The 15000-nt window shown below is 36.1% G+C and overlaps 1 protein-coding gene across 2 annotated transcripts in view; it reads right to left on the minus strand.

Moving 5' to 3' along the window:
* Positions 1–15000, minus strand: part of LOC137658514 (terminal nucleotidyltransferase 5C) — a 543056-nt gene that overhangs the window by 25186 nt on the left and 502870 nt on the right. For both annotated transcript variants that reach the window (XM_068393287.1, XM_068393288.1), the window contains exon 2: positions 8664–11344. In XM_068393287.1, coding sequence (XP_068249388.1) covers positions 10049–11344 — 1296 coding nt within the window. In that variant the 3' untranslated portion in view covers positions 8664–10048. The remainder of the gene's footprint in view (positions 1–8663; positions 11345–15000) is intronic.

Consider the following 15000-nt stretch of genomic DNA (forward strand, 5'->3'; position numbering starts at 1 on the left):
TATTCTACTTTCAAATATCAAAGGCAGTTTCTCCATCGAAAAATTAATAGTCAATAGAAAAATATTCTTTGAAGTAATTTCAACTAGAAGGAAGGATCAAACATTTCCGTATCTTCTTACTGCATTCAACAACATATGTTTACTATGATTATTTAGCCTAATATTCACAGAGCCGAACCATCTGACGCCATACATTAATCCTAACTCTCTCTCTCTCTCTCTCTCTCTCTCTCTCTCTCTCTCTCTCTCTCTCTCTCTCTCTCTCTCTCTCTCTATATCTATATAATATATATATATATATATATATATATATATATATATATATATATATATATATATATAATGAGGAGAGAGAGAGAGAGAGAGAGAGAGAGAGAGAGAGAGAGAGAGAGAGAGGAGAGAGGAGAGAGAGATATCCCTAGGTAACGAAGTTACTTCTTGTTCAAGATTTACAGAAGGTCGCCAATGGAAAGTGACCCCCTTGCAGTACGGTAAACATCAACTTCTAGACTCTCCAAATGATACCGCTCAACCGCAAGCTCTCTTTGGAGGTTGAGAGTCGGTATGTAAAACCTTCCACCCAACAGTTCGGCCCCGCGAGAAAGACCACGTGGTAAAACTGGTGCACCAAGACCTAAAATGGAGAGATTTCCTTCAAATTCTAAAAGTAGAACTCTTGCCATCGTTTGCATCTCTTATTCAAATACTCAACATTAACAAAAATTTTTAAACAATAAAAGTTTCTGATCCCAATATCATCAACTGAAAAACTACCCTAGCACTTATGGAATGTTTGTAGGGGATGGGGGAAGACTATATGAAGCGGCAAGAGAGAACAGCTGTTGGGGGGAATGAATGGGGGAGGGGGTTAGGAGCATAAAAGATACAGGGTCTAGGGGTTGCGTCATACACGAAGGCATTTACAAAACCAGCCCCCCCCCCCCCACCATCCTTTACAGTATGGGTACGAGGCAGTTTTTTTTTTTACATATACGGAGAGATTTAAATATTTGCATTATAAAAAAACTTTAATCCAGACAATTTATATATATATATATATATATATATATATATATATATATATATATATGCATATATATATATATATATATGGATGTATATATATGGATATATATATATATATATATATATATATATATATATATATATGTATATATATATGTATATATATATATATATATATATGTATATATATATATATATGTATATATATATATATGTATATATATATATATGTATATATATATATATGTATATATATATATGTATATATATATATATATGTATATATATATATATATATATATATATATATATATATATATATATATATATATATATATATAACTAAAAGGCGATTTTGACCGTTAACTTCCACACTTGTAAGTTTTCGTGAAAACTTAGTGTACAAACTCGCCCATAAAAATATTTTTAAAGTTCTCCGCTGAAAAGCACAAACCAACAATACCTCATGTTTAAAAACTATTAGCTTCTATGCCTTATACAATATGCAAATGCTGCCCATGGCATGAATGCTTTACCAAACCGATTTCTCAGGAGGGGTTTGGACACTCGCCACTAATATATTTCTCATGACCAGTATCGCATATCTGCAAAACCTTTCAACGGTAAAACTTCGTAACCGCGTGCTCTAAATACTCGCGTCTATACCCCACACCGAATTCAAAGTCCATGAGCTTAGTGCGAATGATAAAGCTTGTCTATAGTAATTGAACGTCTGGTGAAACAATGCAATCCCCCAATAAAAGAATGCACGAGAGGTATAAATAGAAGAGGGTATGAATGCCAGCAAAGACGTTGACGGGTAGTGTCACGATGGCACTAGATGGTGAAGTCATTAGGAAAGGCACCGGGAGTGGAGGCGTTCCTAAGCCACCCAAAACCCTCATGGGGGTCTGTGTCATCTCAGTGTGAGAAGGTTTAGAGGATGGGAGATGTAGTACTTGCATAAAATTAGCCAATACTCCTACCACATTTGCTTATCAAACCGGTTAATTTCAGATAAAATATGAATAAGTTTAATTTTGTATGCAAAGTTTATTCCCAGTAACAAAACTTATGAGCAACCATAAACATTTCTCAAACAGAAGAGGAAACGGCTCTGTACATGCTGCTGTAACGAGAGAACCCAGAAAGGCTTTAAATCAAATGCCACAACCTGCAGACCACCGAGACAAGCAACCAGTTCTATCTAATTTTATACGGCAGAGCAACGACCAGAAAAATCCCCCCTCCAAGGTTCGATTATCAGACACCAGAAATTTTAAAATTTTCTTTCGAGGAAGGCATATGAAACCATATATTGTAAAATTCCGCCCTTAAGGTTTATATGCTGAATCAAGAGTATCTCTAACATCTGTAAAACACAAAACCTTTGCATAATTTTATTCCCTACTTCCACTATAGCTAATGCCAAATGCCTTATAATTGTAGATAACTTTCACAATATGTGTGTGTGAGAGAGAGAGAGAGAGAGAGAGAGAGAGAGAGAGAGAGAGAGATAGAGAGAGAGAGAGAGAGAGAGAGAGAGAGAGAGAGAGAGAGAGAGAGAGAGAGAGAGAGAGAGAGAGAGAGAGGAAATGAAGCTTGATAAGTTCGAGGGGCAGCAATATTCAAGAGTGCGGTAGCACGCAATTCAGGATTGATTTCTATTTGACTAAAATTCATACTAGACTCCCTAGGAATCACAGAAAAAAAAGTATAGTAAAGGCATGTTCCCCCATTTAATTCTAAATAGAATAAAGACTTACCTGTTAGAATATAACATTTAAAATCTTTCATATGAAAAAGCGTAGCTAAAAAAAAACCCGGGCAAACTACCTACACAGCTCCCCTAAAAATGTACTTAACTCAGAATCTAGTGTCCAATCTATTAATAGCATCAGAACTAAGTCTCAGTACCAAACCAGAAAGAGAAAAAAAGTAGAAAATCTTAGCTAGTAACAGTACTGGCAGCCAATCCTTGCTGGCCACTATGGAGAGTCAGTATTAACATTCTCAGACACGTAGGAGCTTTGTTAAAAATACCCTTTCATTCGAATATGATTTACACTGTTTTAGACATAAGATATATCTTTCGAGTGTAATTTCAACCAAAATATGAGTAGTTCTTTGTTTTAAATGTTTGGAATATTGCCGTTGTTAAAAATGTCTTAACTTTTAATTAAAATATAACTAAAAATAAACCATTCAAAATTGACTACAAAGCTAAATAATTCAGTGCCAAATTGCAACAACACACTTCAGTATCTACAGTGAACAGAAATATACAGATTAACAAAACTTAAAATTAAGATCATTTTTACGTACCCACAATGAAGTGATGTGATAAAAATACCTATAGATGAAACTGAATGAAAATTGTGCCTGAACAACGTACCACGTGGGCTCGAGCTCCCATAGCCAATAGTCCTGGCACGCCTCGACCAAATGAAGTGCCAAATCACGAATTAAGAGTATTTACGGGTAGCCAGCATTAACATCAGGTTCTTGGAAAAAAAGGCCGGAGGGCACTTTACATGATCGCATGATATACGCACATACAGCAAATAGTTTAAGACCTGCTATTGTATAAACACTCACACAAAATGATACGCTGAAAATTGAATAAAATCTAGCATCAACAGCATTTTCACATTACTACCACAGCTCACATGCAACTTTTAGTATTAATGATAAAGTTACAAAATAAATCCTCTAATAAGTATTTTAATGTTATATTGATGAAATCATTTAGTTTGATGTCAAATGCAAATATGGCACTTGTTCAGTTTCATTGTCAAGAGGCAGGCAGACTAACCGTTAGACTGCTCGAAACCACTTCTCTTCACCCTTCAATTTGGTTGATTACTCCAAAGACGACAAATTACCAAGCTATGAATGTATACATACACGAGGAACATGGCATGTTAAATAAATTAATACCAAGCACACTAAAAGATGAAAGCCCACAACAGCAATATCATCGAAATATTTTCTATAAAGGCATACAGACTTGTATACTCAGCATGACTTGTGCGAGACCTAATCCGTCTGATTAAGGTTCTAAGCATTTACAGACCGTAATTTCTAATCGTGGGGATAGGGAAAGGAGAACACTAAATATTGACAATACGTTAGTTCTACACTTTTACATTCTCAACAGCATGCAAAGTAAACTAATGCAATGACAAAAATAAATTTTCAATTAAACTAAAAAATTACTCTAGCTATTAACTAACTGCGTGTAACAAGGGAACGACATTCCTTCAATTGATTTTTAACTCCAGTATCAAAATAAAAATAATGGTAAATCACCTTATGTATACCAGCACCCACTTTGTACTAGTTACTTTTAAAACTCGCCCATTCATTCGGAGAGAGAGAGAGAGAGAGAGAGAGAGAGAGAGAGAGAGAGAGAGAGAGAGAGAGAGAGGAGAGAGAGAGAGAGAGCACCAATTACTCCACTGTTAAAATAAATATGCTCTTGCCAGATGCACAGTCCTTGGCTAGCTTGTCTCAGATTTCCTGTACGTCTATCTCGTGTTTCTGCAAATCCAACTTCCTTGGATACACAAGAACAAACTCAATGAAAAAACAACTGGCTGCAGTTTACACATTTTAATTTTCAACTAATTTATCTATTCATGATAATAAGCAGTCTTTTGAAATTTAAAAGCACCATTTCTTTAACTTTAGCATTTTCATGATTAGGAAAAAATATGGTTATCACCATAAAGTCCTATTTTTCTAAAAGAAAAAAATCTAACTTTAAAGGGTTCTTTCTCAAGCAGAGAAAAATTCCTTTACACCAATCATTTATGAATATCAAGAAAAAAATAAATGAAGTTGTGAAACCGACCCATAAGGCGACCCTGATGGCTAAACTGTTTTGAGACCACGTAGGATTTTCTCATCATAGTGCTACTCGTGAATCTAAGGCACCAGACCACATAGCCAATGTGGGTCATATCTGTCTACAGACAACACATCAGTTTATCCTCGCACACACACACAAAGAGAGAGAGAGAGAGAGAGAGAGAGAGAGAGAGAGAGAGAGAGAAAGAGAGAGAGAGAGAGAGAGAGAGAGTGAGTTTGCATGTAACTAATAGGGTGCCGTTAATTAAGTATTACTGTCTCATAATGCTTCTTATAAATCACAAGTATAAATTCCCATAAAATTTCACTTCATGAGCAAATTAGTATCGACAAAAATGTTTACACGACTAGCAATAATAAAAGGATATGCAGGCTAACAGTTTCGAAATTTAACATTCCTTACAAGCACCGATTCAGAAAGCAGACGACTCCATAACCTAAATGGAAATCATCAAAACACCAAACTTCACTACTAACTCGTGTATAAAAACAAAAAGGGTAGCTGCAAGTATTGAATATGGACATATGAACATACGACTGGTGTTTTATTGAAAAGAAATTACCAGACATTTAACCTGAGCCCCGTTATTACAAGCAAAACTATTCTAGCTTTTTAGTCTTACACAATCCAAAAATTCCTGAACATTTTAGAAATAAAAACCGTGCTGTATTAGCTTTATCGGATCACTCAAGTTATAGAGCATTGCATAAAACCACTAAATATACATATAAAAATACACCAAACATATGAAGACAACTACGCTAACTTTAAAATTATAAAAAAACATTAAATACTTGAATATTTAAATGTATTAAATCATACATTACAGAACAGTTTCCTTCAGACACTTAATGCAGAGTCCACAACCACCAAAAGGGTAACAGGACCCGCTAAATCTCACAAGCAGCAGATGCCACTCCTGATATGGCGACCTTCTGTCCCGTTAACATGGAAGGTTCTCACTCATCCTGAATGTATAATTGGGGATCGCATCCCACCCACAACAGCCACCGTTCTTCTTACATACCAGTCATTAAGCGTAAGGTCTACTGCTTGTCAAGTAACCTCTGGTGTATAAGACTCATCGATATAGTAAACGGGATTTTAGTAAAAAAAAAAAAAAAAAAAAAAAATCTCTAGCCTACAAATAATGTACAGCTAAATTGGAATAACAAGAGAACGTGGGAAAGATGTTAGCAAAGCAGTTTCATTATATGTGAAATCTTTAATGGATAAACAATTATCGTGAATTTCAAAGGATTTCGTATAATTTATATGATGCCACGCACTCCCCACCCCAACCCCAGAGCCCCATTCTCAGGACATTATCTTTGACTCCGACAGTTATTCGTAAAGGTCACCTACCTGAGATGGCACCCACGAGACTAAAGGATATTACTTCCCATAACGGCAACGAAGTAATCAATAAAAAGTTTCCAGCCGGTGAGATGGATGTACCTTCATCCTGCGTTTGTTCTTTTTTGTTAAACTCGATTAATATTACTTCATACTATGTTTATTCCTATTTTTTAAAAATTCATTTCATTTAATATTAAAGGTGAATTATTTTTTCATACTAGGCAACACAATCTAATTTCAATGAAATTCCAAGTATTGTAATAAAAAAAAACTAGGGTAATGTCAAACCAAGTCATCGTTAAAAAGGTTCTAAAAAGGCTTAAGCAACAGCCAAGTCGACACCCATACAATGGCCATTGTTGCACGACAACAAAATTAGCACACTTCCTCATTCACTAGGGAAGAAAGAGCATGTAACTCCATCTAGCCAATTGATAACACAACCTAAGACCTGGTCTACTTGAATTTCACATTACCAGCACTTTATTGCTTTATACTAACCACAATAATCTGCGGCCACAAGACCCACGTTTAAACCTAACAAATACCTTAACACTGGGCTACAAGAAATTAATAAATAGTCAAATTGAGCTACAACCTACAGGCAACCAGCCTAACCGCGGGGAACTATTGTACAAAATCACGATCTAAAAGACCAATAACCCACTGATCATATCAATCACGCTGCAACCATCATTTCCCTCAATGGCTACACTTTACTTTTTCTTTTTGCCGTTATGAAACCTAAGATGATTTAGAATGGATACAAAACGAGATACTGTTTGTGTGGTTAAGACGACACACTAGTCAATAGTCCGTATCCCAAACTTTCTTCTTGTTTAGACTTTCTCTCATCTAAGACAAGCTGTCACGAAGCGACAACCTAAATTTCTGGATTTTTAGAATAATTTAAAATATAAGCACTGTATATATATACATATATATCACATCGACATAGGCTATTACTAATAATAATACACACAATAATATATATATATATATATATATATATATATATATATATATATATATATATATATACACATATATCAGCGTGCACCCAAGTTTTAAATTCATAGCATCGTCATGGAATTATAATTATAATTATCTTAAAAAATAATTGATTACCTTTCGCTTTTCAAATTACAAACATCTTCAATTTCTTGATTTACAAAGGAAGAATAGAGAAAAACTAGTTGAAAGTTAGCAAACGTTAATTAACAGTAATTATATTTTTCTTATTGCCCATCATGACAAGTAACCAATTACAAAAGATTGTCAATAACAGGATCTTTGTTAGTTTTCCCTTTAAACAGATCTAGACGTGTAATTCAATCTCCCCATTCCATAATGCAGGACCTGTCATCACGCGTAGGTCTCTACCTATATCACTTTCACAAGATTTCAGGTTGCTTACTCATTTATTGGTTAGCTCAAATACATACTCTTCCAATTCTAAAAACAGTCCTAAAAACATCGGCCAAGGGGAAAGAATTACTGTACCAATGGCAATTTGTTAATCCAGTAGTGAAATCTTTACTGTACAAATCAAGAGAACTGGAAAACGCTAGAACAAATCCTGTACAAATAAGAGTGAACTTGAGAAATTTAATAGTATTCACACTAAATCAAACAGGAAACTTTATATCATACAAAAATGGCAAACATCTTTTTAATTATATCCCAACTCCTACTTATAAATCAAAACTAATGCATATCTTGTAATCACCACTACCATCGCTCAAAAAGTAACTATTACAAAGTAAACAGAGAGCAATGCTTTATAATAGTGAAACGACCTTGAGTCTCGCCAAACGCCAATCAATATTGTGGTAAAACGCCTCTCTCTCTCTCTCTCTCTCTCTCTCTCTCTCTCTCTCTCTCTCTCTCTCTCTCTCTCTCTCTTTTTAAATTTAATTCCTCCTCAATGTGCTATTTATAAGAAATAAAGAATACCAGCCTACGTTTTAAGGGAACCTTTTTTTTCAAGTACAATAATTTGTGAGCCACTTAAAATTACGTTAAAACAGCATTAAAAAAAAATATCTATTTGTATGTACTAACAAACGAATTTACGAGATTGCACGACTACATTAATATCCAAGAATGCCCAAATAAAGGTTACAGCCCTACCAAGAGGCATTTTTTATGTTAAACTGAAAATTTCTACATAGCATACGGTCCATATACATGGATATACAGAATATGTATATATATAATATAAATTAATGCATACACAGAATATTAGATTATATATATATATATATATATATATATATATATATATATATATATATATATATATATATATATATATATACACACACTTTTAAAGAAAGTTAAAAAATTTAATGAAACCATATAATTAACATACTTATTATCTCTAGAATCTGATTCAACTTACCTCATGACAGAAGTATGAAGGGCTGCTCCACCTGAACACATCGGGTGCGATGACCCCTTTTACTAACACCATGTCAAGCCTTTAGCAGGCCACGATTAACAGGTGGACAAAGGCGTGCGTGCACCCACTGGAGGCGGCCTCTCGTAATGGCAGGTCAGTCTCATCCTGTAGGCGTAGCTGCAGGGGAAACCACCTCCTGTTGTTAATTTCTTGAGGCTGTGGTGGAAAGAGCACCTTAGCTGGCATTCAAAAGCATCGGCACATCGTACTTCGAGATAGGCTGAAGGGTTTGACCACTTCTTTTAAACAACACTTTATATAGACAGAAATGCTCTCTTTAGGGTTTGCCTTTTATGGCACCGGCCTAAACACTTTTTCCAACACTTTTCAAGTTACGGCATCGGTTGAATAAACCAAAATAAAATATTAACTAAACGATACAAGTTCATTTTACTGGCACTGACAGACTGACTTCATTTACCATATTCTTTCCCATTACATCCTTCCCTTCAATTGTGCACGATCTGACAGCCGTTATCTTTGGGTTTATTGTACTTCGTGTAAAATAGCTGAAATTAACACATCGTAGGCTTCTCATAGTTCATAGTTATACGGACACTGTTCTCAGCGGGAAACTACACGCCCATTAATGTATTGTTACGAAACTGGGTATAATGCGAATTGTAATTATGACGAGACGGGCATGGGAAAGGAGGAGGAAGAGGGGGGCGCAAACAAGCGAACTATATCCTCCCTGGCGAACTTCCAGCCAGCAAAATGATTTTTTGCGTGTGTGCTGATCGTTATTCTCGTTTTTATCATTTTCAAAACTAACAGATCCTCAACTGTCAGTCTACTTTCCATCTTATTGACATCTAATACTCCTTTGGCTGGCGTACGGCATTTTTTTTTATAATGATGATGGTCTTTTTATATTCGTGGCTATGGCGTGGAAACACACATGTACATATCACAATAGTCAAGTGGCGATTAGGTTGTTAAAACAGCAGGATTGGCTGTCAGGTCAGCAGGGGCAATAGCAGCATAATTAGGCATTTTTGCACCCAATCTCTCCTGCCACTGCTGTTGCGAACACGCCACCAGCAGTTTTGATAACACCTGCTGAAACCACCTTGTCTGCCCATCACCTACAAATAAAGGGGAGTTGATTGAATCAACTATGAAAACCTTCACAAAAGGTTTGATTTTTCTTACTCTAGTCCTTTTCACATTAAAAGTCTCAGAGGGGGGATGGGTGGTTCGGGCAGTCTTTAGGTGGGCACAACCATAACGTCACCAGGTGTTTGCTGTTGGCACTGAACGGGCCATGATACTCCGGAGGGCACGGATGCCCATCCTTAGAAGACCCGGGCAGAGCACGTGCACTAGGCGCATTGCAACCACCCACACGTGCAAGTATAAGACTGTGGGGGCGCTGGTGCTGGAACGATGGGAGCATAGTAATACCCATTGCTATAGATGACTGGTGGAGGTGGTGCTATGTGAACGTCGAAACTGCTGCTGGTACTGCTTGAGGAGCTGCTACTGCTACTACTACTACAGCTGCTGCTACAATGCTGCTGTTGTTTGGCGTATAATCTTTGCTGTTCTGAGTAAAAGACTTGACAAGCGAGCTCGTCGATTAGGTTGAGGGTTTGACGTCTTTCGTGCCCCATGAGGCAGACTGTGGATTCGTCGACGACGCGGTGCAAAACCATCAGGTATTCGTAACGCAACGCCTCGTCTTCTCCGACGAAGTGGTTCCACAAATAGGCCTCGAGTTTCGTCTGCTGTTGTTGAACGTCGGGAAAGTCTATGAAGAAACGGGAGCACATGTATCGCTCTAACGTCTTAATTTCCTCGGGTCGGGCAGGTTCGTAGTTCTTCACGATCAGGTTACAGTACTTGAGCAAACCACCGCCTCGAATTTCCTCGGGACTTTTCGTGGCTATCAACTTCTTCTGTAAGTGGTAGAGGGCCTCGCTGAAATCGCCGTACACGCTCTCGCCCGCAACGGTTGGGTAGAAGTTTTCGCTCATGGGCATCTCTGCACAGTCGTAGAAGAGTAGGATGGAGTCGAGAACAATCTGGAAGGAGTCGACGGAGAACTCGAACTGACGCTTCATGCTGTCTACGAATTTGAGTTCGACATTTCTGCCACCATTGTTAGAAAGGGAAATTAGAGACCATCGGTCAGTGTCATTCACCTTCACCATTTTGTTGACGTAGCCTTCTTTCATCGAGCAAGACGACATACGTTTCTTGCTCACGCCCTCTGGCAAATAGTCTAACAGCACTTCGAGAACAGCATTTTTCACGCGGTCGAAGTTGCGAGGCGTGCTCAGATCCACGGCGAAGATGAGGTCCAGATCATTGTAGGCCTGGTCGGAATCAGTAGCCAGGATATGAGAAGCAGCACCTCCGTTAATGCGAATGTCACGCACTGTCATGGAATCTGCTTCCAATTTAGTTCTCACCATAGAGATCAAGTCCCGCAGACGAATCTCCAACGTCGGGAAGTTTCCTCGGCCGTGTATGGGCACTACCTCATGCAGCAAATCGTTCAATTGACGCACCTGCTCGTAGCTGAGAACAGCAAATCTCTGATCTTCCATGTCGACGTTGAGGAGACCTTCCATTCTGATGCGAAGTAACTCTTCAGCGCTGCCCAGACTGCCGCTCTGTAGGGCAGAAGGCAAGAGTAAGTGTTGGGGGCTAAGGGAGATCAGTACAAAGTGAGAGTCGTGTGCGTGTGTTCAAAGCCTGCCTGCCGCGTCCTTAACCCACCACAGCCACTAGTCAACTGACAAGTGGGTTGGCAGTCTCCGCGGAACATGCCAGGTCTGAGAGGCAGCAGCAGCGCTAGCAGGTGGCGACGTATGACGACCATGACGTCATACGTCTCACCAACATATGCACACGCACACTACTCTGCTTCAAAAGGCTGCGCAATGGTTGCGCCAATGTGATACATACGGGAATTCCATTACACTAAATTAAATAATCAAACATTTAAATACTAATCAACTTTAATCATTATGAATGGAATTCCCCGTACCGTAATTAGCATTAAATTAATTTTGATTTTACCTCAGATTTTTATTTTTACTTTAGATGTATTAGCATACATTTTGCAAAAAAAAAAAAAGGTAAAAGAAACTTACTACACCTGTATACATTGGTGAAAATAATTTAAAAGTAAAATTATTAAAATTAGGTAAAATAATACAAATGGCATTAACCTATTCCTAGAATTTTACCACTAAGACCAAACAGGATTAATAGGCAGTTACTTAAAATTATAAAATAAGAATAAGTTGCTTATAACGAGTGTTCCCCTTAAAGAGCTAAGTACAGCATTACTATCTCAAGGACGCAATGATTTTGCGAATTTAAAAAAAAAAATGATTATTTTCTTTTTATATACATTTTAAATTCCTTTCGCACCATATGTGTAGCGGCAAGTTATGAATAACCTATTCAATAAATTGAATCTTACATAAGATAAGGGAATATTGAGATTAATTTATTATTTTTATTCGAGATATCATCCTAACTTTAAAGTCCGAAGGTTTACAGATTCGAGGCAAATCAGTTCAACCTCGACACATGATTAGTATAACTTAGGCCAGTATACAATAATGGAATATAATTGATGTATTCAAAACCATAAATCTTTTTTTTTTTTTTTTAATCTAAATCCTGTTTATTTTTTAAGCTGAATTCTATCAACTGTTCATTAATTAAATGCTTTTCATAGATTCATTTAAATCAGACCTAAACTTGCGTGTAAAACTATCTGAAGGCAAAATACTTCAAAGCTCCACTTTTCCATTTTAGGCTGATTATTAATTTTTCATATGTAGAATGCAATCATGCACGCTAAATAGTATATTTTTTTACCTAAATGAATAAGTCAAATTTGGTCGGGGTTGAATAAAAAAAAATACAACTAATAACTTTAATTAAAATTCCTCTTACGAATAATTAAGTTTAATAAACTCATAACATTACCGAAAAACACCTTCCGTGAATTTAAATGGATAATTACGGTAATTTTGGATCTGACCGTTAGAAAGCGGCAAAGGAAATGGTTAAAATCTACGGAATTGGCACGTACATAACCAAATAAGCCTCATAGATTTCAATAATAAATCATGTAGTTGGAAAAACAGGCATTAAATTATCAAAGCAAGCATTTAAGTTAAAAAAGAAAAATACGAAAACTAGACTAAGAAGTATTGCAATACACGTGTGTGTTTTGGCTTGCGATTGTTTTACAATGCACAAATTCTAAGGAGGAACTTGCACATGTTATTTTATCGATACTTTTATTATATGAAGTCGACTATAAGTAACATCTTATGGAATTCTCTCTCTCTCTCTCTCTCTCTCTCTCTCTCTCTCTCTCTCTCTCTCTCTCTCTCTCTCTCTTTCTCAACTAAAAGAACCAAGACCATAAACGTGGTAACATTCATCTGTGGCATACCGGGATCTCCATTAGTATAGGTCACTAGCACCAAATTTTATATACCGCAAGTGTTACTCTTCTATTGCTTCAATAACTTGGCACTAATGCAGTTTATTACTAGAAAATGAATAGCTGCTTCTTGAACATACATAAAATTAGCTATCGAAATAAAGCACCGAATGACAAAACTCAACATTCATAAGAAATTACCACATTGACCTGAAAGGAAATCATGCATTTTAAATAAATCCAAATTGTTCAATTCGAATAGTTAGTACTTTCAAACTAGTCAATTAAGAGTACAATGATTTATAATCTAGCTTGCTGACAAAATATAAAATCTATTTCACAGAACAAGAAGCTTGCTTTATCACCATGAGGCTAATTTCTTACATAAAAATGGAATTTAAGGCAATTGCCTAAACTAATTTACTACTACATTACTTATATTTCCACCACCTTTCATTTATTCCCATTGATTATCATCAGCATATCATCATTATACTCATTATAAGCTTCAACCTTAATTGGAAAGGACACCAGCAGGGAAAGTAGCCCAGAAGAGAGGAACAAAAATAAAAATAAAGATAAAATACAAAAATACCAGCTAAAGTATGAAACACGATAAGCCAAAAGCATTATGAGCCACCTTTGAACAAAGTTCCATAGATTAAAAAATATACAGTATATACCATAAAACCTCAATAGCCTCTCATCGCCAAAATTTACACGCAAAAATAAATAGAAAACAAAGATTTAAAAAATCATGTTATTTCATCAAGATGCATTCTGGTGCTAATCAGAGAGTATAATACCCATGTATTAACAATTTATACATAGATAAACGTCTTGATATTTTCCAATTTGTTGACAGCTTTTAGCTTATGGTAAAAAATTTATAAGTTTCAATAGCTTGTTTTCTTTACTTCAGAATCACTCAAGACAGCATCTACGAAATACATAAGAAATATGAAATAAAGTACTGCTCAATTAATAAAATGTTCCACAGAATATAAATTATATTTTCAAATTTCCCATTATAATCATATTCCCACCTCCAATTAGACACTGATCTACATGATTCTCAATTAGTGACACTTAATTATTGGACAGCCGCTCAAAGGAACGAACTTCAACATGCCTAAAGGGGTATATAACTTCATGCGTTGCCGCCTACTAAATATTTGCACCTTCTGTTGCGATTTATTCAAACAAAACTGCTCCCTTGCACGATACTAGCTTTTCAAGAAACCATATAAGAAAAGAAGTAATATCTACCGCCTCATTTATTTCTTGAAACCATACAGGGAAAAACGTAATCTCTACCATATTTATTTCCAGAATTTTACCCAACGCTGACGCTAATGGATTATCATGGCAATATAATATATGCATTGCAATCAACTAGAAAAAAATAAGCATTTTTCCTGGACCATAGATTACTTCCCCCATGTTCTGGAGAGTTTTGCTTTACGCGGTAGGGCGGAGTATAAACAATTAGTTGATGATAATTGACATAATTAGGATATATCACAGGAAACTGACGAAAAGGGAAAGACAAAGCAATGAAAGACAATAAAGGGGTCATGGCATATAACACTGGGTACATATGTAAGGACTACGGTGTGCTGCTCAAAACTCTACTGACTGTTTGGAGATTAAGCTGCACCACAGACTTGAAGGCTTTGCTCCTATATTCTACATTATTTAATTCTTAACCTCATCCATTGTCATTCTCCTACAGCAGTTATACATTCTCTTATTTAGGAGTTTTCAATCAGGAATGAAAATGATAAAACGTTTAGTAGCATTGGTTAAAAATACTTTAAGTGTTACGTTTAAATACATCTTTATATTTAACAAGAA

This window comes from Palaemon carinicauda, chromosome 19 (assembly GCF_036898095.1).
Source record: "Palaemon carinicauda isolate YSFRI2023 chromosome 19, ASM3689809v2, whole genome shotgun sequence".
NCBI classification, from domain to species: Eukaryota; Metazoa; Arthropoda; class Malacostraca; order Decapoda; family Palaemonidae; genus Palaemon; species Palaemon carinicauda.